This window comes from Mustela nivalis, assembly GCF_964662115.1.
Source record: "Mustela nivalis genome assembly, chromosome: 14".
Classification (NCBI taxonomy): Eukaryota; Metazoa; Chordata; class Mammalia; order Carnivora; family Mustelidae; genus Mustela; species Mustela nivalis.
Genome location: NC_139033.1, coordinates 18,714,729 through 18,740,198, shown reverse-complemented (window position 1 = coordinate 18,740,198; position 25,470 = coordinate 18,714,729). Strand labels below are relative to the sequence as shown.

The 25,470-nt window shown below is 64.4% G+C and overlaps 1 protein-coding gene across 3 annotated transcripts; it reads right to left on the bottom strand.

Annotated features, from left to right (window-relative positions):
• Positions 1-2,089: 2,089 nt before the first annotated feature.
• ULK1 (unc-51 like autophagy activating kinase 1) lies at positions 2,090-23,228 on the bottom strand. Of its 3 annotated transcripts, XM_082698661.1 has the most exons (28): positions 22,885-23,228; positions 22,342-22,434; positions 22,219-22,260; positions 14,532-14,564; positions 14,196-14,232; positions 13,460-13,633; positions 13,290-13,363; positions 12,945-13,046; positions 11,916-11,974; positions 11,753-11,835; positions 11,370-11,420; positions 11,162-11,250; positions 10,351-10,504; positions 9,479-9,539; positions 9,290-9,379; positions 8,710-8,832; positions 7,783-7,931; positions 7,575-7,661; positions 7,033-7,301; positions 6,456-6,646; positions 6,055-6,164; positions 5,832-5,975; positions 5,250-5,443; positions 4,924-5,096; positions 4,714-4,832; positions 4,378-4,535; positions 3,627-3,762; positions 2,090-3,537 (listed from the first exon to the last, which is right to left on the bottom strand). In XM_082698661.1, exons 1-28 carry the CDS (start codon positions 22,993-22,995, stop codon positions 3,482-3,484), a joined length of 3,162 nt encoding a protein of 1,053 aa, XP_082554787.1. In that variant the 5' UTR covers positions 22,996-23,228; the 3' UTR covers positions 2,090-3,481. The 3 variants fall into 3 exon arrangements, with proteins under 3 accessions (XP_082554787.1, XP_082554785.1, XP_082554786.1); XM_082698659.1 differs by lacking the exon at positions 9,290-9,379 and having other exon boundaries at positions 22,885-23,224; XM_082698660.1 differs by lacking the exon at positions 22,885-23,228 and having other exon boundaries at positions 14,120-14,232.
• Positions 23,229-25,470: the final 2,242 nt, after the last annotated feature.

The following is a 25,470-nucleotide window of genomic DNA, read 5'->3' as shown; positions in this document are numbered from 1 at the left end:
ACCCCCAGGACCGCTCTCCCCTCGGCGGGAGGGGGGAGCCCAGCGTCGCTTTGCCAGGGCTGGGTGGCCTGGGGAGCTCTGGTGGCTCAGCAGCTTTGGGAAGCATTGGGCCAGCTCCACAGAGCATCCGACCTTCACACAGGGCATCCCCCACCCTCTTCCGGAAGATTCCCTGTGCGGGGAATGCTCCCTCCCAGCCCAGCAGCTCTGAGGCCACAGGCCCCACCCAGCATAGGGAGATAGATAGCATAGGGGCCCCAGGCTGGGGGCATCTGCAGGAATCCAGGACCTGGACAACTGGGACGGCTCCTGATGGGCAGAGGACTGACCCAGCCAGGGAGCCAGGAAGGCTGGACGCTGAGGCTCTCCCTCCCCACTGCATGGGAGCCGAGGGTTCCTTAGTGCTGGAACAGAGACCCAGACCATGTGGAGAGCTGTGGCAGGGGCAAACCCAACACCCCCGGACTAAGCCATGTGCAGCCCCTGACTGGGAAGCGCCCAGCCAAGTTACATCAGGTAGGAAGGGTGGAGGCATGTGTCCCTGCAGGAGCCTATGCCAGGGTCCTTGTAGGAGTGAAACTGGCAGGAAGGGAAGCGCTGTGACAGGTCAAAACTGCCCACTGTCAGGGGAGAGAGGCTCCCGGTCACCTGTCATGTGGGGAGCGGACCACCACACCTGCTCCCTCCTCAGACCCCACCAATGACAGTGGCCAGCCTGAGCCTGGTCCTCCTGGCCAAGAGCCTGGGCAACGGTAAACATGCCTGGAGTGAGCTGGGGAATGGGGAGGTGCTCGGACAGAGAGGAGGGAGCCAGCCCCTCCTGCACAGTTGCCACACCCCACGCCCAGCCCTCACCACCAGGTTCCTACCCAGGGACCTTTCTAGCAGTTCAGCTGTAACTGCCCAAACTTGGAAGCACTGGGGTGTCCTTCAGCTGGGTGACCGGATAAAGTAACCCACCCAAACGGTACAGTATTCTTCAGGGCTAGAAGGAAATGAGCTACGGTCGCAGAAACCTCAGATGTGTCTTATGTGAAAAGCTGCCAGTCTGAAAAGGCCGCACACAGATTCCAAATCTATGACGTTCTAGAGAAGTTGAGATTATAGAGGGAATAAAAAGGCCAGTGTTTGCCGGGGGTTGGGGGAGGGAAGGAGGAGGCAGAAGAGAGGATGGTGGGCAGTGAAGTTCCATGTGACAGTGTGGGGGACACGCACACAGGTGTCAGCCCACAGGACGGACAGCAGCAACCATGGACCAGGGTGATGACGCGCGTCCATGCAAGCTCCCCACCACGCCGTGTGCGTGGACAAACGGGGCAGGGGAGAGGAGGAAATGGACTCTGAAGCCTATTAATTGAGCAACAGAATGCCACAATTCTCTTCACCCTCTGGGCATTTCTTCCACTTACTGATAGACCAGGAGCCCCACAAGCGGAAGGGGCTCGGCCTCCCGGCCCCGTTTCCCACCCGCACAGCCCTTCCTGTCTGCAGAGACCCCAGGCACAGGCCAGGCAGGCAGGACCCGAAGCCCCCGGCCCCGCCTTCCCGGGCCCCACGCTCCGCCGCCTCCAAGGCGCTCTCTCCGTGCACTTTCATGTAATCCTGCGGTTAGCCTTTCTGGTAATGAGTTATTTTTAAAACTCACAGAAACAGTATACAGTCTTAAGAATGCAAATCCTGCACCTAACCTACCTAGAAATGGCCAACAAGCACCAGAGACGGTGCTGGAGGTCACCAGGCGTGAGGGAAACCCCGCTCCAGCGGCAGCATGGCCGGGATCCAGACAGATGGCATCGGGGAGGACATGGAGAAAGCAGGCCCTCCTGCCCACGAGACGGGGCCAGCGTGGCACAGCAGCCACACGGTCCAGAGCTGGTTCCCCTCTCAGCCCGCACCCCCCTCCGAGGTGTCCCCCCAGAGACGAACACGGTGTCCCTGGTGGTAGGGGCCAACGCAGCCCCAAACTCACATCAGAGCACCTAGTGTAGCCCCAGGGGTCTGCGCCCTGGGGGTCACGGACAGGGTGACTCCTCGCGCTGCTACAGGCCCCGGGCCGCAGCGTGAGACACACTAGAGAGGCCACTCCCACTCAGTTCCAAAGGTTTATTTCCTTCAATCAGTATTACACAACGTAATGCAAATGGAGGGAGTGGAGGAATCACAGGAAACTCCTTTAAAGTAGACCAAGGGTCCGGTGCCGAGTGGTGGAAACAGGATGGGCCGAGAGCACACACGCCGGGAGGCGGGCGGCGTGGTGGCCCGCTGCCTGCGTTCCCTCCCGTGGCACCAGCCTCCTGGTGGCCTGGGTCCCAGCCGACCGTAAACCAGTAAATACGCACGGGTTCTGGCAGCAAGAACAGAGCCACAGGCCGGCCCAGGAATGACTCACAGGGCTACTTCTGAGATTTCAAGTATTGCAGAGAAAGGAACACACAGATGTCCGTGTTTTGATGTAAGACCTTCAACCCCTCGCCCAGAGCACTTCGTCTGCCCTCTCCAAGACACAATGAGGGGGGCGAGGCAGAGCCCCCTGCCAGCCCCCCAGAGCAGCGGAGACCCAGCCTGGGGGTGGCATACGACTTTGGCATCACACCCTCTGTGAAAGCTGACGGGAGGCCTTGCACAGGATTCCCCCTCGCCCGCCCACCGCCTCCAGGTCAGCGCGGGGGGAAGGGATAGGGCCGCCCTCTCAGCCACCACCGGCCTCCACGGGACACTGAGGACCCAGCCCATCCTGCCTCCCGCTTCCAAAACAAACCCTAAACTTCTACAAATTTTCTTCTTTTGTTAAAAAAAAGAGCTGCAGAAAAATAAGACACGTTTCAGGAGTAAAGTGTAATAGACTTCAACGTCTGTTCTGGGTTCAGAAAGCTTGGTGCTTCATACTGTCCGTCCCTAAAAGAACATTTAAATAAGACGTCTGTGTCTCCCCGGGAAGGTCCTGGGCAGACAGCACACACGCTCGCACGGCTATTTATATATGTATATATGTATAGAAGTCTGTACACACGCCTCCTAGCGCAGCAGGCAGCACTGCGCCTGCGTAAAGTGCTCCGTGATTCACAAAGCTGGGTGGGTGGTCGCGGGGAAAGAGGGGGACCAGGCGGCCGCACCTTCTCCTGGGCAGAGCTGTCTCAGTGCCTCCGCCTGTCCTCAGCACGGCGGCCGGCATCAGGGTTGCCCCAGGGTCTGGCTGGGGTTGGAGACCGGCTGCAAGTGCCCACCTGCCTTCAAGGTGGCCGGGAGCTCAGCCCGCCGGTGAGGCGGTGGGGGGACTGCCCAGATTCAGGCGCCCCAAACCCCCCACAACAGAGTTCAGCCGTTTGGCTCGGGAGCCCCCCAGCTTCTCCCCAGCAGCAGCAGGCAGCACCACGGCCGCAGGCTTGTTCCACTGAGCCTGGCCAGCCGGCCGCCCGTCAGCCTGCGGGACTGGCAGAGGAGATTCAGCCCCTGGGGCCCCGTGAGCCAGGCACCCCGCGGGTCAGGCACAGAGGCCGCTCAGCAACGCCGAGAGTCTCCGCTCGATGCACAGCTTGCCTGCAATGAGGGACGGCTGGGTCAGGAGGCCCCGCTCCCCTCCCCTCCCCTCCCCTGCGGCCTCCCCGGACCAGCCCAGCGGCACTCACACTTGGCGATGTTCTCCACGTCCGCCTGGTCGCTGAGGATGTGCTGCAGCCCCTCCATGAGCAGCAGGGCCTTGTGGTAGCGCTGCACGCAGTCCTCCCGGCGGTGGAACATCTCGTCCAAGGCGGCCGACTGCACCTGCTCGCGGGAGGCCGGGGTCAGCCAGCTGGCCCGAGCCCCGCACCAGCCACACAGGGACCAGGAAGCGACTGTTGCCGCACACACAGCGGGCGGCTCAAATGAGAACATGGCCCAGGGTGAGGACCACCAGGGCCACGTGGGGGCCTGAACGGTGACTCATGCCGCCCCGGGCCGCCGCTGCCGTGGAGAGCAGCCGCTGGCAGCACCGGCTGTGCCGGCCTACCTCACCGCCCATCACCCCTGCAGAGGCGGCGCACGCTCTCCCTCAGACGCTTGCTGTGCCTGCGCATGCATGCTACCAACTAACATCGTCAAACACAGCCTCCACCTCCCAGCCAACTCTTCCTAGGCTCCGAGACCCTGAAGTCGCGGGAGCAGAGGAGACCTGGGCTCCTGTGGTGAGCCCTGCAGCGGGGTCGCCTGTCCTGGCCGCTCCTGGGAAACACACACCCGCCGTTAAGGCCTGAGCACCGGGCCTCCTCCTTGGACCCGAGGCCCAGACAGGCTCCGGGCACGGGCTGGGCCTGGGGAGCCCAGAGGCAAGCGCTGGCGGGGGGACCCCGGCCTTGAGCCCGGCAAGTGGTGGCCCTCCCGCCCGACGCACAGGCCTACCATCTGCACCGCGTGGCTAAAAATGAGCTTCTCGGCGGTGACGCTCTGGATGCGGTCCAGCAGCCGCTGCTTGTCCAGGAAGAAGCGCCGCAGCCGCAGGCTGAGCCCTTGGCAGGACACCACGCTCGCCTTGTACAGCTCGTTCAGCTTCCGCACCACTGCGGGTAGGGCCAGGGCAAGCACAGCCTCCGTCAGCGCGGCCCCTTCCGTCCCCAGGAGCCCCGGCTGCTCCGGGCGACTCCAACGGCCTTTCCTCCCCTCCCCCGCCTCTCCCCGACCTTCCACACCTGGCCACCTCTCCGGCCTCCGTCGAAGCCCCTGAGGGCGAGCACTCACCCTGCTTCACTGTGGACGACAGGCACAGCTTGCCGGCCCGGATCTGGTCGATGGCGGTCTGCAGGCCCGAGGACAGCAGCTCGGCCACCTTCAGGTAGAGCACCAGCTGCTCCGCGAAGCTGCGGGGCCACAGACGCGTCAGGAGGCACAGGGGCCTGGAGCCCGGGCCGCCCCCGGCCCCCCTGCCCCGGCCCTGCAGGGCCCACGCACCCCCACTCCCGGCTCAGCAGGCTGATCTGGTCGGCCACCACGCTCTCCTGCAGCTGGGACTCGGGCCCCCCGGCCGCGTCGCTGGCACTGCCTCTCAGGGCCGCGATCTCCAGCACGTGCTGGACGAAGACCAGCGTGAACCGCAGGCTGTGCAGGATCTCCGTATGCTCTTGCTGTGGAGGGGGGTGGGGGTGGTGTGCGAGGTGGTGGAAGTGGTAGACCCCTCCCCAGACATCCCCACCCTCCCCTTCCCAGGACCCGCAGCCCAACCATCACCCCCACCCTCCCCAAACCAGGACCCGCTGCCCACGCCTGGGGGCCCTCACCTCCATCAGAGTCTCCTCAGGGAGATCGGGGGCCTCGAAGGTCACAGCCCCCTCCAGGTTGGCGGTAACAGGGTCAGCAAAGCCGCAGCAGTGGCCAGGGGCCGGAGCGTCCGAGGCAGCCTCCCCACAGGCCCCGGGGGGCAGGTGACGGGCAGAGGAGGAGCCAGCAGAGCCAAGGGAGCTCGAGGAGCCCACTGCAGGGAGAGGCCCGCGGGCAGCCGATTCAGGACACACTCCTCTCAACTCCCCAACGCAAACCCCTTCCCACCTGCTCTGCAAGCCCAGGTCTCCACTCCTCCTCCGCCCCCGAGCAGAGCCCACCGTGGATGCCCTGTCCTTCCTGCCTCCTGGCCCACAGCAGGTGGGCCCTCCAGTCCTGAGGCAGGAGCTATGGGCATGCCTGGGTCCGAGCCCGGGACCCCTGACCCACAAGGACAGCCCTCCCAGGGCGGCTGCAGGCGCGGGTGTTGTGGGTACTAGGCCTGCTCCACAAGTAAGACCGACACTGCCTCCCACTTCTGCCTTCTGACCCGCACTGCCGCTTATGCCCTGCCACCTGGAGCAGCACCGTGCGGTCCTCACCTGAGAACACCCTGGCACGGGGACCCTGCGGTGGCGTGGTCCCGCTGGGGGGCGAGCCCACCGTGAACACCACGGGAGACGGGCTGCTGGCCCCCCCAGCACGGGCTCCTGCGTGCAGGTTCCCTCCGAGGCCAGCAGAGGGCGCTGCAAGAACAGGAGAAAAGGCTCAGAACCTGGGGGTCCCGGCCCACCCCCACCCCAGGGAGGCTGCCCGCCCACCCACCGATCTCCATAGGCTTCTCCTGCAGGCTGTCCGTGCTCCCCGAGTCAGGGGCCTGGGTCCCAAACGCAGCCTTAAGGAGCAGATCAGTGAGGCGGCCAGTACTGAGGGACCTGTAGGGCGAGGAGCCTTGAGGAGACGGCCCGGGCCCTGGCCCGCAATGCCCAGCCGGCCCTCCCTAACTCACGGCACGCCAGGCACACAAGGCTTCTTGTCGGCTGGCCGTGTCCTGCCCACCCTGGACACTGCTAGTGGCCCCCGTGAACAGACACGCCAGGTAAGCTCAGCAAGGCTCCCAGAGAGGGGCGGCGCAGACGGCGGCCCTATCCACAGGCGGGTCCACTCCCAGCTTCTCCCAGCGCACGGGCGGGCAAGTCCAGTCGGGACAGTCCCTTCCCACGCACCTGCCAAAGGGGCTCTTGTCCTCGGCGGGCCGCAGGCCGGGGCCCAGCTGTGGCCCCTGGAACGGTCCTGCTTCGGAGAGGTCCGGCAGCGTCCGGTTCCGCGGGGGGGTCATGACCACACCCTGCCGGGCCAGGAGGGCCAGCAAGTTCTGGGAGCTGGGGGTCTTGGGGAAGTCGAAGGCAGGCATGGCCTAGGAGGAGCGGGCGGGGAGCTAAGACGGACCGCCGCAGCCATGGCCCCACGCCTCCATCACCGGGTGTCCACAGCACAGGCGCAAGACCTCGTTTGCTGCAGGAAAGCAGTACGCGCCCCACACAGGCCCAACACCCAGGCACACGTGTGCCCTCAGAAACCCCACGTGTCACTATGGGTCCGGCCCCTGCTTCTCCAACGAGAATGCTACGGAGACTGAGCTAAGCAGCTGGCGTGAGCAGAGCCAGAGCCCATGGGGCACTTGCATTTCTGGGGCCGGAAGCATGTCCCGCGGGCATCCTGCCAGGCGGGCGGGAAGGGGTCCTCGGGGCAGAGCCACACTGGCCGCCCCCTCCCTGCCCCACCAGCTCTGGGGCCCATTACCTTGGTTGGGGAGCCGAGGATGGGGGGCAAGGGGTTGCGCTGCAGGAAGTCAGGCAGCTTGGGCGAGCCTCGCAGGGGTCGGCAGGATTGTAGCCCGTGGGCCGGCTGTGGGGGGCTGGACTGGGGGTGGCCGAATGCCACCCCCAGGGGGTCCGTGGGGGGCTTGGGCAACTTAGGGCGGACGACGTGCAGGTCAGACAGGTTGGGAGCGCTGTGCAGGCGACAGCCCAGCCCAGCGGCATGCGCAGAGTGCTCAGGTGCAGAGGAGCCTAGGGCAGGACAGGACAAGGCCAGGTCACTCCCACGTGGGGCCCGCCCAGCCCAGCAGCAAGAGGAGCATGTGTGAGGCCCTCCAGTCCAGCCTACTGCCCCTACCCAGTCACACTGCAAGGTGCGCGCGGACACCGAGGCCCTCCATACCCCTCCACAGCCACAGCCTGAACTTGTGAACAGTCCCCCAGGACCCAACCCTCCCTCCCTGTGCACCAGTGACCGTTGCAAGCGGGAAGCTGGCTCTTGCCCAGGGCCAAGGCCGCACCTACCTGGACGAGGGGATCTGCCTCCCCGCATCTCAGCTCCTTGCGGGGAGGGTGCCCCACTCCAGCCCGGCCGCTCGGGGAGGATTCCAACTTGAGGAGAGAGAGAAGTCACCAGGGTCATGTCCCGACAGAGAGCGCCAGCCCCTCCCCTTACACTCCAGCCCAGGGGGGACCCCCTTCAGCAGCTCCCACCAGGGGCATCCAGGCTCACCTTGTGGAGACGGTGTGTAGGGCCGGCCCCCTCCCAGGGACAGCTTCCTAGCCAAGGTGGCGCCGTGCTCAGCGTAGGTCGGTGGGGACGGACTAGGGCGGGCAAAGCCCAGGGGGCTGGTGCTGCCCGACCTGCGGATGGCAGAGGACCTGGGGACAGGAGCAGGCGTGGGGAGGTGAAGCCCCAGCCACACATGGTGAGGGTCATGCCCATACCAGATGGCTCAGCCCTCCATCCAAATCACAGGTCTCACTCAGGAGCCTCCAAGGAGAATGGACCGCTCCCCCTCCTGCCTAGAGCAATGAGTAGGGAGCAAAAAACCCCAGTGTTTCCCTTGGGCATCCTCAGACCTGCGGTCACAGTCCCTGCCAGGCCAACCACTAGCCCACAGGAACTCTCCATGAATTAAAAAAATCGAGGGGGCCTTCTCCTGTAGCATTTGTTGAAATTTGTCAAAAATCAATTCTGAGGGGTGCCTGAGTGGCTCAGTTGTTAAGTGTTTGCCTTCGGCTCAGATCATGATCCTGGGGTCCTGGGACTGAGCCCTGCCTTTGGCTCCCTGCCTCTCCCCTTTCCCACTTCCCCCCACCCCCAGCTTGTGTTCCCTGTCTCTTTCTCTCTACCAAATAAATAAAATCTTTTTCCAAAAAAGTCAATGCTGAGTTTTCTTAATTCAAGATACCTTGCTAACATCTACCAGAAAGCTATCCTAATAAACCTAAACCTCCACACATCCTAAAACAGTAGCAATGAAATTTACACAGTGCACAGCCTGCACAACTATACATATGGGACAACCCTAGATCACTCCAAGTGAGCTACGGCGGGGGTGTTCCCACTGTAGTTCTCTAGGACACACCCTCTGCCCCCAGGGGGACCTCTGTAGTCAGTCACGGTGTGTCAGAGGTCAGAGGGGACTATGCTCACCGTGTGGTCTGGTACTGGGTAGGCGACTGCAGGTTCTGCTCAATGCGCTGGTAGTTGTGCACCTGCGTGGGGACTGGGATGGGGACGGACACACCACACCTGCTGCTGAAGGGGCCGGCCCGGCTGCAGTGGGAAGACAAGCAGGGAGGGGGAGGGGTTGTGAACAGAAACAGCACACTGAGCTGAACCCCAGCCCCAAACACCAGGCGGCAGAGGCCACGGAGGCCACCTGCTTCCTCAGCTCTGCACAGGCCACCATTCCGGCACCCAGAACTGTTCACACCCCATCCCAAGCACCCTGTGCCACAGACACATGTGATAGAAGGCCAGCTGGGGCTGGTCCCCCGCTTGGCTCTGGCGCCCTGAGCCCACCTGGCCCCGCAGCTCCCTCCACACCCCCCAGATCTACATTCCTCCCGCCACAGCCCCCTCCTGGGCCACCCACGAGAAGCCAGTGACCTGCAAGGCCTGAACGACAGGACCCGTGGACACAGGTCTTGCAAAGCCCCACCTGAGGCTGGGGGCCCTAACCGCAGCTTGGGGCCCCTCACAGCCCTACCCCACCCCAGGCCCTGCTCACCCTGAGGGGCTAGGAGAGCTACTGCAGGGCGGGGAAGGAGATGGGGTCCGGCCACGGCTCTCCAGGCCAGCAGAAGCCACCAGTGAGCTCCTGGTACGGACAGACAACATAGACAGGACAAAGGAACGACTGCCAAGAGCCAGCATGTCCCTCTCCCCAAACCAGCAGTGGGCAGGGCAGGGGGCTCACCCGCTACACATGAGGCTGTCCGGAGGAGGCTTGGCACCGGCTGCCTCAGCCACCAGGTCACCTGCAGACGGGACACGGGTGAGGCTGGGCCTGGGTACCTCCCACACCAGGACAAGTGCCCACGGCATGCTCCCGGGCCACCTTACCCACCACGGCTCCTTGATGGCCCCACACTCCATTCCGATGGCGGGGGGAGGCTCCAGGCAGGGGCGGGGGGGAGGAGGCAGCACTCCCAAGTCCCCACTTCTGTCCCCCAACCCGACCCGACCTCGGGCTCTGAATCAGACCCTGTGTGTGCCCTCCGGGTTCCACCCTTCAGCCACCTCCAGGCGAGGCGCCCGCGGCTCCCAGCCTGGACCTGACCCCTCCTCTGGGACCCTGGTCCCACACCTGCCCCATCAAGCTCTCTCCTGGCCCTGTCTCCCGGCTCACTGCCCTCCTGGCCCTACCCTGGAGATGTAGGACCACTCCAACCCTGCCCCGTCCCCAGAGTCATGGGATGGCCACGGGCAGCGAAAGGAACCATCAATGCCCAGGGTCAAAAAAGGAACTTTAGACCCTGGGACAGAGTTTGGGGACGGGCTGGGCGGGTCGCAGAGCACGGAGACCCAGTACTCGACACATACTAAACTGACCCCAGCTGCCTCCCTGGGAGCAGAGACCAGAGGGCAGGGTTCGAGCACAGGGACTCCGTGTACAGACCAGCCCCGGAAAAGTGGGATGACGCAGTCTGGACCCCCTAGCCAAGCCCAGCTGGTAGGGAAGGTCCCAGACACTGAGGACACACACGGAGACAGGCTCACAAGCAGGCGCACACGCACACACATGCGCACGCATGAAGTCACACGCACGCTCACACCGGAACCACTGACCTGGAAACTGGGCCGGGACCATGACAAAGTCATCCGTGTCGCAGGAGGAGTCCTTGCTGCTGCCGCCAGAGCCACGGGAGCCCTGCAGGAAGCCGGCCCCGTCGGCCGGGGACGTCAGCGTCTTCTGGAGCTGCTGCTGCATCTCTCCCAGGGACTGGGGGTCACAGAGGAGGTCACTGAGACTCGGCCCCAGTCCTGGGGCAAACCAGGGCTGCAGGTGCTGACATGGGGCTCAGCCCTCCTCCCCATCAGCTCCTGCGTGGTCTACCGCCAACTGGGCCCCACAGGGGCACTCCCCGGACGCAGCCACCCAGCTCCCAGAGTTCCTGGGGAGACTTCCCCTGCATCTCCATCAGTCCTGCAGAGGCCTGAAAGGGCCGCTCTGCATTCAGGACAGAAGGCATCCCACATCTACCTTCGCCATGGCGGAGAGCCATCCTCTGCACCACAGGCCCTGGCACCCCAGGTCTGTGTGTGTGCCCTCAGCAGGTCCCCCCCAACCCATGCCGAGGTGCCGGGGACACGTGCGGGGCTGCACCCCAGGACGCAGGACCACCCGGCCCCCATGCCCACGCGTGCACAGCCCAGCACACACAGACCCACACCTAGCAGGCCGGCCTCTGGGACACAAGGGCCGGCGGCGAGGGCTACGAGCGCTTCTCCCAACTCGTCATGCTCTGACCTTCCACAACCCGAACTTCTCTGTCCGCAGCTAGTGCGAACGGCAGGTATCCTGAGGGCGTAGTGTCCCCAGCGTGAGGACGAAGCCCAGGGGGAGAAGCCCAGGCCCGGCTGCCAGCGGGGGACTCACCGGCGGGGAGGCCAGGTGCGAGGCCGAACTGCTGCTGGAGCTGCTGCCGGAGCCCGAGCTCGGGTACGAGGGCACGGGCACGGGAGGGGCTGGCGGAGGGCACAGGTCAGCACACGGGCGGCCCCTACCCCCCCAGCAGGTAGGGCACCTGAGCCCCCATCCAGCCCCGCCAGGGCCTCGGCGGCACCAGGACCCTCAGGGGACTCACACTTCTTCACGGTGGCGCTGGCGTCGAGGAAAGGATGATGGAAGAACTCGTCTGCGGGACAAGGCCAGAGAGGCCTCAGAGCCCTGAGCCCAGGGCTCTGCCCCCCAGTGCCGCTGGGGCTGAGCTCCTGCAGGCGCGGGAACCCTTGCTGATGGAGACGGAGGCGGCCCCAGCAGGTGGCTCCTCATGCCGCCACCTGAGTACCGCCCACCCTGCCTCATGGGTTTTCCTAGTGGCCCCACTTCCCGTTGTAAAACCGGGGTTTTAACAGCCTGTGGGTGCCCGGGAGCCAGGGAGAGTGGCACGCGGCCAGGAGGCCGTGCCCCGACCCGGGAGGCCGTGAGGAGCAGACGCGCGCTGTGGGCCACCCAGGGGCCACTCACCGAAGTCCATGCGGTCCTTGTGGTTCCGCTGCAGCAGGGCAAGCAGCAGCTGTCTCAGCGGGGCTGACGTCTCCCTGGGGATGCTGGCGGGGCAGAGACAGCATGAGGCGCTGCCCACCGGGCTCAGCGGAAGGGGCGGGAGCGGGCAACACCAGGCACTTACGTGGGGACCAGCGTCTTGTTCCTCTCGTAGAAGAGACGAAGGTCCTGGGGGCTGCTGGCCTGGCAGGAGACGGCAGCGTGAGCTCCCCTCAGAGCCTCCCTCCAAGCCCCACGCAAGGCCCCCCCAGCTGTGACAGCAGGCCGGAGCTTGGGGCCCTGGACCGAGCACCGCAGGCACACCCGTGCTCCCAGGGGTGGCCTCCCTCCTCTGCCCCATCCAGGCTGCAGACCACAGGGACCACATAACAGCGGCCAGGCCTCCCTCCCACCCAGGGCAGACTGGTTAGGGGGGGTCTTGGGTATCTGGTGGGACTGGATGTTTGCCTTTGGAAAGAAAACAACAGTCCCTGCGCCCAGCACCAGCCTTCCCCTCCCTGTGGGCACCGTACCCCCGGGGAGCGCCTGGCGGGCACGTGTACAGTCAGCCATCTGTGCTCACCGCACGCGGCTGTTCCTGGCGCCAGTGAGCCGCCAAGAGCAGGAGACCACCCACCCCTCTAGGGTTGACAGCGAGGGACAGCCCCCCGCATGCTCACGTCGGGAGGGAACAGCAGACTGGAGTACAGAGAGCTAGAGGCCAGCCGAGGTCACCAGGCGGCAACAGCTGAGAGCTGCGCCATCAAGCCAGAAGTCGTGACGGGACGCGCAGCCCGGCACAGCGCGGCTCGGAGCCCCTGGCCCTCTGCAGCCCCACTGCCGACCCAGCCACCGCTTTCACGTGTGGTGCCCCTCGGGGCCTCAGCCCTGTTCAGCGCCTCACGCCAACAGGGCCTGGGCAGGAGAGAGGGCACAAGGGTTCAGACATACACCTGGGCACACGCAGATGAACGCTGGAGCTCACGGACTCCAGCTTGGCCTGGAGCAGAACGGGGCCCCACAGGACTGTATGCTAAGGAGCCACAAGACCACCTGACTCCCGAGAAGGCTGCCAGCCTGCGGTGCTCGGCGGCCGAGCAGGGACCCAGAGCCAAGCGTCCGGTGCAGGGTGCCAAGTGGCGCTAGGCCCACGCCTGACCTGGGGCTCGCTCACCTGGAAGGGCGCCTTCCCCGTCAGGCACTGGTACACGATGGTGCCGATGCTCCACAGGTCCGCCTTCCCGTCGTAATGCTGGGACATGATGACCTCGGGGGCCTACGGGTGCGAAGCATACAGGTCAGCACCGTGGCCGGGACGGACACAGCGTTCCGTGACCCGAGTCTCGTGTCAACACCCGCCCGTCAGAGACGCGAGCCAGCTGGCACCCAAGTGCCACAGGTGTCGTCGGGAACAGCAGCCCAGACACACAGACTGCCCCCCCCATGTGCGGCGGAGGACGGGGGTGGGTCATGACTCACGTCCCTCCCACGCGGCCCGGGGCGGAGGCGACCCACCTACCATGTACATGGGGGAGCCGCACAGCGTGGCCGCCATCATGTTGCTCTGCAGGTACCGAGCGAACCCGAAGTCGGCTGCGGGGCAGGGAGGGAAGGGTGTGTGTGTGAGGAGGGCGGCCCCGGCCCCCCACCCCCCCAACTCCCCAGCCCCCCAGCCGGCCCTGGCCTCACCGATCTTGACGCGGATGTTGTTGGGGTTGGCGCGGCGCCCACCAGGGTTGGACAGCAGGATGTTCTGGGGCTTCAGGTCCCGGTGGATGATGCCTTTGCTGTGGAGCAGACGCATGGCGCCCGCGATCTGCTGCAGGAAGAGCCGGATGGTGTCCTCGCTCAGCGTCCGCATGGCTGCGGGGAGGGGGAGCGGCGGCTCAGCCAGGTACCAGGGTGAGGGGCTCCAGGCTCCGCAGGCTCCCGCACAGCGCCCCTCCACAGCCCCACCCCAGAGGCCGCGGGGGGCGTGCCCAGCGCTCACCCCGCGGGCCCATCTGCTGCCGGGTCTCCGAGCCACCATGCCACTGCCAGCACGTGCTGCCGCCGATGCACCCTCTCTCCGTCCCCAGGCCTCCCCCGGAGGCCTGCAGAGTGCCTGCCCCCCGCCCCCCCGGGGTCAGCCAGGCCTTGCTGGGGACCCAGCACGCTCAGAACAGCCCAGCAGCCCGCAAAGCAGCCGTCCAGGGGCTTCGGGGACACTGTGGGGCCAGGCGGCCATCAGAAGGCACCACAGCCCTGCCAAGCACATCAGTCCTGCTCACAAGGGGCCTTCCAGACCCCTCTGTCCTGCAGAGCCGATCCACCTCCCGCAGCAAGTGCGGGGGGACAGGAGGCCCCCACCTCCGTCAGGCTGCCCTGCAGGCTGGGTCAGGGCGAGGCTGGGTGCGCAGCCCCGGGCCGAGGGGCGTCCACTCACTGTGCAGGTAGTCGGCCAGGTCCCCGCCGTTACAGTACTGCAACAGACCATCAGCACAGCCTGGTCAGCGGCCCTTCCTGGACCACCCACCACCCTACACCAGCCCCCTGCTCCCGGGCTCCTTCCTGGGGCAGGTGTCCCTCGAAACTCCTACTTGAAAAGGTCAGGAGAGGGTCTGATCGCCCCTCAGACACCTGCCACAGCCACCGGAGCTGTGGACGGGGGGGCCCTACACCCATGGACACGCGACCAACCTCTACTCCCCAGGCGACAAGGAACCAGGACCCAGGAGAGTCCGGCCTCCCCATCCTCCCAGCCGGGGCCACGGGAACTCACCTCCATGACCAGGTAAACAGAATTGGCCATCTCCTGCAGGACAGAGAAGCAGCAGTGAGTGGAGGAGGGGGCCACTGCTTGCCCCTACCACCAGTAGTGCTCCAGGAAGCTCCTCTCCCCTCAGTGTGACCCACGCACTTGGCACTCATGCCCTCAACACAATCCCCGGGCAGCAAACAAGCGAGGCCGGCGAGGGAAGACACCAGCAGGCCGCTTTTCTGTGTCGTGGCGGGCCCGCTGGGAAGTGGCCAGAGGATGAGGACCAGGCTGTGCTGTTTGGTTTTGAGGCCAGCGGTATGCGGGCATGATTGACAAGAGCAGGAACCAATCTGAGGGCTCCTATTTGACAAGTCCCAGGGAGAACCTGAGGTCCCCGGAGCGGGGTCTGAGGGGCAACCTTCAACTGCCCAGGTCCCCATCAAGATCAGGGTCAGCCCAGCCCTGAAGTTTCAACAGGGGTCCGCTTCACATTCTACCCACCCAGTGGGGGACCCAGGTCCCCAGAAGGACACGGCCAAACTAGGAGCGCCTTGACCCACAAAGCTCAGAAACCACTCCTGACTCCAGGATCAAGGACCCCAACCAACAAGATTACAGAGGGCTGCACCAGCCCGTGGCCCAGCACCCAGCCACACATGGGCTAAGGGTGCTGCTGACATCCCTCGCAGGGTCCCCCCCGACGAGACTACAGAGCTCGAGGCCCGGCCAGTTCACAGGCAGCCCCACCACCAGCATCCACATGAGCCTATGCCACCCACGGGCTCCGGCTGCTGGCAGGAGTGCTGCCGAGATCCCCGGGCGGTGTGCCCGCCCTCTGAGCCCCGGAGACCCAGTCGACCAGGCAGGTGGGGTCTCTGCACACAGTCAGCCCAGCCCCTCCCCATGCAGTGGCCAGCAAGGGAGGAGGCAAGGAAGTGACTCCAAGAGGGACATCTCTCAACAGCCTTGCGGGGGGGGGGGTCCCCTGAGACTGACCCACAAAGGCCCGACCTCCGGCAGTGGACTCGGGTCCCGTGGATGCCCCCAAGCCCTCCCTGGCAGGAGTCAGGTCCTCCAGCTCAGCCACCCTGTCACCAGATCTGGCAGCACCTGGGCCCAGACCACACTCCATGGGTACGGAGCAGGACGCAAGCGGCTGCATGGGGACACCCCATGTTTTTTTGGGTTTGTGTTTTTTTTAATATTCATTCATTTGGCAGAAAGACACAGAGAGAGAGGGAACACAAGCAGGGGGAGTGGAGAGAGAGAAACAGGCTCCCCACCGAGCAGGGAGCCCAACGTGAAGCTCAATCCCAGGACCCCAGGGTCACGACCTGAGCTGAAGGCAGATGAGCCACCCAGCTGCCCCCGGGGACACCCCATGTTATAATGTCAGTACCCCCCTAATGAGAAGCCCCCCGAGCTCCAGCAACAGAGGGCCGTGGGTTCAAGACACAGCCCGGGCAGCAGGTAGAATAGTGGGACGTGCTCTCGGGGGCGACCCAGACTCCCCCCCCCGCCCCGGGCGGGCAGGCCTCTCCAGTGTGCCGCACCCTGCGCTCCCAGGCCTGGTCCTCCCAGGCCAGCTGCGGGGAACAGATAACACAGGGGCAACTCCAGGAGAGTCCCCGGTCTCCTGCGGGGCCAGAGGGGCTCGACACCTGGAGAGGAGAAAGCAGGCAGCGGCTGACAGCCGGAAGGGGAGTGGGAGGCCTGCAGGCAGAGGTCCCAGCCGAGGCCAGAGCGGGGACAGGAGGAACCTAGGAGCGTCCCAGGGGAGCAGCCCTTGGGCCACCTGGCTGTGTCATGGACATGCCCCACGGTTCCTCCTCACCAGCGAGCTCCAGGGAGCACCGGGAACTTTCTGGCCTCAAGTGGCCCAGAAAAGCTAAGTCGCCTGCCCTGAGCCATACAGTAGAGGGGCGGAACTGGAACTCAGACCCAGGCACCTCCAGAAGGAAGAACCCTAAACTCACCCCGCCAAGCCAGGCCAGGCACGGACAAAGTGACGGGCAATACGAAGCAAAGCCCCCCCAGGGAGTGACTCACCAGGACTGGCAGGGAGGCAAGGGCTGTGTGGGAGCAGTGAGTGCAAACCCCGGCCTGCCTCCCTCTGCCCCCGAATCTGGGAGTGCCCCAGACCCCACGACCACCTCCCCTGGAAAGAAGGCACCCCTTGGCAGAAGTGACAAGAGTCCCCTTTGTACTTCAGAGCCCATAGGACCTTCCAACGGGGCCTGGGCCCTGCTCCCAGCCTTGTCCCCACACGTGAACCACCGCAGGCTTCCAAATATGACGGTGGGTGCCCTCCCTCCAAACACTGCACCCCACGGGCCCCTGGGGCCCCAGGCCCGTGCCCACCCCTGCACATGCCCCATCCCTGCGGCCCACTGTTCCCAGTGCTCCCCAGAGGACATCAGGGCTGATCGCCTCCTCCAATGCCTCCCATCCTGAGACCACCCTGAGCTACCCCACGGCCTGTGGCTCCTCCCTGGACAGCACGTGAGCAGCAGGCCAGGAGGCCACTGGGGCTCCGGGGACCCAGACACCTGCTCCCCGCTCTGCTCGCGGGCCTCCCACCTGCAGCCTAGATCAGCCAGGCCAGCCTCACCCCAGCAGGCCCTCCAGGTGGGGAGCAGAGAGGGCCGGCAGGGAGAGAGCACAGCAGGCCTAGGGCCAAGGGCACGGAGCCAAGCCAACCTCGCATGGGGCATTAAGGCTTGGAGTGAGGGAAGCCAGATGGGGGTCTCCCACGAGCTGGGCCAGAGCACAGCTTCAGACCAGCCCCTTCCTGCTGGCATCTGTCTCCCCGGCTGCGACAGCCTCACTCCACTGGCCGCCCCCGGCCGGGCCGCTTCCCAGGTGAGCTCAGGAAACATGGCCAGGCCTGGGAAGCAGAAGCCAGCTCCAGGGCGCCCTCAGCCTGCCTGGGTGCTGACAGCAAGCCAGGTCCCGAGAGAGCCCGGTATCGCGTCTCCCCACCCCCGGGTGGGGAACTTTTCCAGACCAGCTCCCTGCCCGGGCCCCTCCCCAGAGCTGCTGCGCCATCCACCTGGGGTCAGGCCTTCCCTCCAGCACTGCCAGTGGGTGTCCCGCACCCTTCCCTGGGATGCCAGCTGGCTGGGCCCCCCAGGAGGAAAGGGCTGGTCAGCACTACCTAGGTGGCCACGGCCGGCCTGCCCCTGTCCAGCTCACTGCCCACCCACCACAGCCTCATGCTCGCCTGGGAGGGAGCAGGGACCCCACGGCTGCAGGCACCAAGCACCCTGCTCGGGGTCAGTCTAGACTCAGTACACACTTGAAACCACTGGGACAGCTTCCCCCCCGGGGGAGGCAGACGGGAACAGGTGGCCTCTTCTCAGACTCAGGGGAAGTTCTTGGAAACTCATCACAACCTTACACAGAAACATACACGTGGCCAAGGCACGGATCCGCCCCATGGCCCATGGGGAACACCCCAGGGCCGCCCTCATGGCCCCTTGGCCAGCTACCCACATGCCCTGCTGCCCTGCTGGCCTTGGACGTGGCGGCTCCAGTCCGTGTCACAGGCCACGGGCCGTGGACACGGTCATACAGGGGCAAGGGAGGGGCAGGGCTGGGCGGGGAACCCTCAGTCCCACCCCCCCCAAGGCTGGGGAGGGGGTGTCCCCGCCCTGGCACCTGACGTGGACAACATGGCAAAGCCTTTCCCGGAAGAGGGCAGGGAGCCCTCCGCATCCCCTGGCAGGGTGCCCACAGGCCCCAGGGACGGGGCTGGCCCGAGCATCCAGGCACGTAGGAGGCCACCCCGCCATGGGGCGCTAAGGTGCTTTGCCTTAATAGGATCCCACTCCCTGCCTGGGCTGGGCCTGGTAGGTGGGCAGGCACTGACCTAGTTAACTCAGGGGACGCTGGCCCTCTTGGCTCCGGAAGGTGCCAAAAGCCCCAGCGGGGACCAGAGCACAGCCGCCCACAGGAGCAGGGCCGCTCCCCGCCCCAGGCTGACCTCTTCCAGCCAGCTCCCAGCAGGGAAGGGTGCCCGGCCCCACCTTTCTTGCTTGGGGAGCCTCCTGCAGCTGCCGCAGGGTGGCCTGCCCCCCACCCCACGGCGCACTCCGCCCGGCACCCTGGCCCTGCCTGGGAAGCGCAGGCGAGAGGGCAGGGAGGCGTGAGCTGGCGTGAGCTGGCGTGAGCCCTTGGAAAATAGAAGCCACATGCTCCTCCCAGAGACGCACCAAGCCCCAGTGGCCGCACGCCACGGCGACACTGCAGACGTGACCTGCACAGATCCCTGAGCAGCTCCGTCCTAGGGCACTGACCCACAAGGCTGACGACGGGACACCACACAGCCCCAGAGCCCCCACGTCAGGAGCACACGGCCAGGCAGCCGAGCTGGGGTTCAGGGCTCAGAGGCGGGTGGACCGGCGGAGAGATGTCCCCACAAAAGGCAGCACCACAGGCCCCCCAACCTGCTCAGAGAAACTCAGGCTCCGAGCTCCTGGGGCCGGCCCGTGCCAGCTCCCTCCTCACCTAAGAGGTCCCCAAAGCACTTCATGATATGTGTTTCCCACTTGCCCAGTATATGTTCTACTTCAAAATTCTAAGTTAAAAACATTTTTAAGTTAAAAAAAATAGCTAAGACCATAATAACACAACCTTACAGGCATGTCCAGAAGCACCTGGACTCCCCCTCGGGCCTCCTCACCAGCCCCCAGCTCGGAATCTGGTACGAGGGGCTGCCACCCTGCCTGCACCCTACCCACCGCCACCCACTCCACCCCTGGCCCATGGTCCCTCTTGGAGAGGAACGGCAAGGCGGCAGACCAGCACTGCCCCGAAAGGCCTCGAGTAAGCCAGCAGGAGGTCCGCTGGCTCCGTCTGTGGCCAGGCTGGCCCTGAGTGAGTCATGTCCAGCTGTGGGACCCAGCCGGCCTTGGGAGGGGGAGGGGTCCCTGTCAGAACTGGGAGCATCAGCCCTCCTCCTAGGGCATGCCAGGTACAGTCCTAATCCTGAATCCTGCAATGGCCACCCTCCCTGGGCAAAAGCACGTCCAAGATACCACCTACCACACAGGTGTAGACTCAATAGAAGACCACAGGCTCCAGCTGCCTCTCCATGGGTCAGAATAGAGTACAACCCACCCCCCAGCACCCACATCACCTGACAAACGTCTCTATTCCTATTCCGTAGGGCCACAAAACAACAACAGAAAAGGAACAATTTCAGAAAAAATACTTGCAACATATCACAGAAAAGTTTTCCTTAAAATGTAAAGAGTTTCTACAAAACAACAACATTTACACAGCAGTTGTTACATGGCAGGCACAGATCTCTCAGCACAACCACCCTACCACACAGGCATACTGTTACCGTCTCCCATTCGACAGGTGACACTGAGAAGCTTGCCCAAGGTCAGTCACACAAGTAAGTGAATTGAGGAGCTGGGCTCAGACAAAGACAGTATGGTCCAGGGCCCATGCCGCTCATCATGGCACCATTCAGCCTCAGTAACAACAAAAAAAAAAGACCAAAGGAATCAGGCCGAAGGCAGGTGGGATTCCAAATACTCACACACCGAGATGCTGAGCCTCGCTCACAGGAAGTGAGAAACACGGAGATGTCATTTTCTGCTGAGATCAAAGTCTGACAACCGACCTCCCAGAGAGGCTGTGGGGAGACCGGCCCTTCCGTACACATCCCTGCTGCATGTCCAGTCCAGCCTCTGGGGACCCCAGTTTGGCAACTGCACCAAACTAGAAGCGCACGGCCCTCTTCCCCAGGGATTCCAGTCTAGGAGCCTGTGCTGCAGACACACACCTGGCCCAAACTGAGCACCAGGTCACGACCACACTGCCGACGTGCCAGAACCCCAGAAAATCCCACGTCTCATCAGTGGGGGACTGGATGCAGTCAGCTATGGAATGTCGGGCAATGGAACCCAATACACTGTCCAGTAACACCCACAACGGTGTGGAGACAACAGCTACCAAGCACTTGAGGCTCACCACGGCCAGCTTCAAGCCCGCCACGCCAGGGTCTCCACCCGCAAGAGGTGGAGGCACAGACACGTTAAGGTACTTGTCCAAGGACACACAGCTGGTTTAAGTTCAAAGCTAGTTTAGACCAGGACTGGAACTAGGTCACCTAGCTTCAGAGTCTGGGCTCCGAAGCAGTAACCTTCCCGGGAGGGGGCTGTGATGTCCCGCACACAGACAGAGATCCTCCCTGACACACGGGCGCCAGTGAAAACGGCACTGGCCGCCAGAAGCAGACGACGTGGTGGCAGAGCCGTACATAAGAACGTGTTTCTGCCCCTGCAGAGACCCAGAAACCGCCAACGTCGGTGTGGGGCCAGCGAGATAAAGGGGTTACCTTGTCCCAGGCCACTTTTATAATCAATTTTTTTTTTCTTGTGCCAAATTACTTGTTCAAAGTTTTAAAAGCTATTTTTCCCAGGTCCCGTGTGTCTCAGAAAAGTCTAAGGACTCCGGGACCTCCGCAGGCCCCAGGGAGTGAGGCCCAGAGCCTGGGCAGAGGCCAGGCCTCCGTGCACTTCCTCCAGGCGGGGGAAGCCGAGGCCGCTCACGAGAGGAAGCGCACTGCCCACAGCCAGGTGTGTGGCCCGGGCAGGAGGGGGCAGGAGGGGGCAGGAGGGAGAGGACAGGGAAACGGGGGGGGACCGCCCTCCTGGCCCTGGGACACCGTGCCTCAGCGGCCCAGTGCCTCAGCGGCCCAGTACCCGGCTTCCAAGTACTCGCTGTCACACTGGACCCGTGCCCTCCCCTGTCACCTCCTGTCATGCCACAGCCCCCAAGGCCACCACCCGGCTCTCAAGGGGGAGGGCGGAGGCCACCCAAACACAGACAGCCGGGCTGGGAACTTCCCCTCAGCCAGGGGCAGGTCCCGTGGCCTCAGTAAACAGGTTTCAAAACCATTAGTCAGCACTTTGGCCCGCAGATCCGCCTCAGGTTCCCAGTCCCCAAACTGGCTCTCCGGGGTCCCGGACCCTCACCGGAGCCGGGCCCCACCTGCGGCCCCAAGGGCGGCGAAGGGACCCGGAGGGGGCCTCCGGAGCCGGCCGGGCCTGAGGTGGCCTGCCGCCTGGTTGCCGGCTGCCTCTGGCCTGGGCTGTCCGCCCCGACTGCCAGCTAGAAGGAATCTCCGCGGGCCCCTCCCCTCCCCCAGCCTGACGCAGGGAGGGACCGGCCAATGCCAGGCTGGAGCAGTGTCAACAAACAAGCCGCCGGCCCAGACAGGTGGGCCAGGCCCCGGCACCTCCCTGCCCCAGGCCTGCGCTGAGGACAGGACCCACGGGTCTGGGCCACTGGGTCGGATCCCCCCCGAGGCTCACGCCGCAGCTAGCTTGACCTCCGTCAGTCCCAGGAAGGCGACCCGTGGTGTCCTGCTGGTGCCCGCGGCAGACAGGCTGCTAGGGCCGGCAGGACTCTCCCCGCATGCCCAGAGGAAGCAGGCCCCAAACTGGGCCGAGAAAGAAGTCTCCAGGGTCCTGCTCAGGCCTCTCGGTTGGACAGGCCAGACAGCGATCCACACCCAGGGGTGCCCAGTTCCTCCCAACACAAGACCCTGGCCTAGCACCTTCCACTACCCAGCAGGGTCTCAGCACCTGGCTGGCCTGGGACCCACAGCCGTGCGGCCTGAGGCTGTGCACCGGCCAGCCAGGGAGGGTAACACACCCCCTCCCCACCAGCGACGCACCCAGAGCCTTACCTGGAAGTCATACAAAGCCACGATGTTTTCGTGTTTCAATTCCTAGGACAGAAACCAAGTTTCTTAGGATCAAAGCTAACTCATCCCCCACCGTCTCCCCTACGGCTTCCAGAGCCCGCTCACCTTGAGGATCTTGATTTCCTTCCCCAGCAGTGTCTGGGACTTGGCCAGGTTCTTTTTGTTAATGCACTTGACCGCGACCTCCAGGTCATGCTTCTAAAAACCAAGCGTGGATGTTCCTCAGGGGCCGGGAACCCAGAAATCCGTAGAGGGCCGCCCCCAGGCCGAGTAAGCACCTGGGGGGGGGGGGGTTCCAATGCCAGTGGAAAGGCCCCAGGTGTGGGGTGGCAGAGATGGGCTGTCCGGGGAAGCAGGAGCCCAGGATGTGGGGATGGGGACGAAGGGCCCATGTGGGGGGTGGGCATGAAAACCCCGCGGCGCGTGGCGGGGATGGCCCCGGGGTGGGGATGCCTGGGCGTGAGGACGAGATGGGGGTCCCCGGGAGTGGGGCGGGGCTGGGCGTCCCGGTGTGAGGCGGGATCGCGGGTCGCCGGCTGTGGGTCCCCGCACACCCGCTGGGGCTGGGGGATGGGCCCCCCGACGTGCGGGGGGAGGAGGGGGCGCCCCCTCGCCGGGGCTTGGTCCGGGCCCGCCGGCGCCCCTCACCTCCCGGTGGCGCCCCTTGAAGACCACGGCGAAGGCGCCGTGGCCGATCAGGTCCTTGCGCGAGAACTCGAACTTGCCCACGGCCTCCAGGCCGCCGCGGCCGGGCTCCATGGCGCGGGCGGGCGGCTCAGGCGGCGGCTCGGGCCGGCGGCGGCGGGCGGGGGGCGCGCCCCATCGGGCAGGCTGGGTCCGCCTCCAGTCCCGCGGGCCGCTCGGGGCGCGCTGGCAGTGCCGGCGGCGGGTCCGAACCCCGTCCCGGCTGCGACTCCGCTGGGCTCCGGGCTCCGGCTCCGACTCCGACGGGGAAACAAAAGAGCCGCGGCCGCCGGGCCCCAGGGCCTGAGACGCCGGCGCAGGCGCAGAGCGCGCCCGGGGGCGGGGCCGGGGGCGGGGCCGGGGCGGGGCCTGGCGGGGCGGCCGCGCTAAGTGGGCGGCGGGGCGGGGCCCTTCGGGGGCGGGGCCGTGCCGGGGGCGGGGCCAGCACTCGACTCGCCCCTGGAGTGCCTCATCTCTGCACCGCGGTGTTAGTATCTGGACGCGGCCTGCGGACCCCCGGGCTTGGGACCGCCCAGAATAAGTCGGGCTGCTTTAGAGCTGTCGCATTTTATTGATTTTTATTATTATTCTTTTGTTTTTAGTAGGCTCCCCACCCCAGCGCTGAGCCCAACTGCGGGGCTTGACCTCAGGACCCTGAGATCAAGACCTGAGAGGCTGGAGAGTCGCAGGCTTAACACTCAGGCACCTGAGGGGATGCATTTTAAATTGTGTTCAACAGTAACAAATTGTCTGCCACATTGAGCCAAAACATAGGAAATCAGAGGGCAAGTTCCCGTAAATCCTTTCACTGGGGTGATACACACAGCAGATTCCTAGACGCAGCGTTCAATAGACATGTGCTTGGGCTTAAAGTGCTCCAAAGTTTAGAAGTAAGAACTGGGCTACTAGCTGTCATTTAGAAAGTCCTGCGTAGGTAATATACAGGAGAACGCGGAGCCCAGGGCCTACCACTGGCCAGTCCATCCCCAGAGTGACTCACTTATTTCTCCAATGATTCCATGAGATGCTGGAATGCTGTTCTATCTCCGTTTGACAGATGAGAACATTGAGGCCCAAAGAAATGTACCCAAAGTCACACAGCAAGCAAGAGAACAGATTCTCATGCAAGAAACTGCTAGCAGAGGCTGCCTGGGGAAGAGCCGGTGCTTTTCACTGCCTACCTTGCGCACCAGCGTGAATTATTCTAGTCTTGGTCGAGTCCCACTTCTGTACGTGGGGAGTAGGAGCAGTCCTCCTCTCTGCGCCCCTGCCCGCAGTGACACCCCAGGCTGGAGGCACCACCCTGCCCGTGGGGCCAATGGGCAGCTCTCTGGGCTGGATCCTCCCTGCTGCCTTCACAGAGCTGCCTGGAGGCTACTCTTCCCAAAGCTCCGGCAGGAAGGCCACACAGATCTCCTGGAAGCTCCTTCACCTGTACTCGGGGCCCTTCTCCAGGCCCCAGAGCGTGCAGGCTCCTGACCCTGAACTGAGTCCAGCGGCCACCAGAACTGGGAGGGACCAGGAGTGTCCTGGCCAAGCACCTTGCTTTTTTGCTTTTCAGGGGAGAGGTCACCCACATCACCCCGAAGGTCATTTTCCGTGCCCTCTGTGCTCCAACACCAGCTACGTCTGCCCAGGGCCAGAGAGCAGCAGCAGCAGCCGCACAGAGTGCCCGCCCTCAGCAATGGTTTGGGGGGGAGGGCAGCGGGGGGGGGGGGGACAAGCCGGGCTGTAACTGCACAAAAGGTCGTTAGTTACAATGGCAGGCCTGCTGGGTGGTGGGCTGGGAGTGGCTGTGGAGGCAGGGGTGCTGGAGGGAGCTGGTGCCTGGGGCAGGAGCCCCGCCCAACTGGGAAGGGATCTTCAATCTGAACTCCAGGAAGGTCAGTGGAGTCAGGAGTGGGTGGGTGGAGGTGGGATTTGCATTTGGAAGACGTCACTGGGCCCCAGAGGAGGAGAGCCCCCCTCCGTCTCCCAAAACTGGGTACACCCAGTTCCCCCCCAATGGGCCCTGCTGGGTGGTGGGGTGGGAGTGGCTGTCTTATGTCTCATTATTCCCATCTGGCAATCTGTGCACTCACTGAGCTGTTCCGTAACCTCCCCGTCAGGCCGCAGCATGGTGCCCTGGGGGCACATTCCCAGCTGGGGGCAGGCTCGGCTACAGGACCCTCCACCCTATAGCAGCTTGCTACTCGAAGCGACCTTCTGGGCCATTAGGTGCCACACAGTTTACATTTTTGTGCCTTTGGGGGTGACTTCGCTACAGCCCCCTAAGGGGCGCGGGGGAGGGCTGTCCGTGTTCCTGAGCACAGGGAGGCTGTGGCGGAGCAAATGCATCGGAAGCTCCGGCACAGCCGTGGGATGTTACTGAACCAACGACATGTCTTAAGTAAGGTGTCTTTAAACAGAAGCATGTATCACGTATTCGATACGTATTGAGCGGTGACAAAGGCCTCGTGAGCAGAGGCCCACAGAAACCGAGCCCTGCGCTTCCACGGCGTCCTGCTAACTCCCTGTTCCTCGCTCCTGGGGGCAAGCAGGGCACGCGTA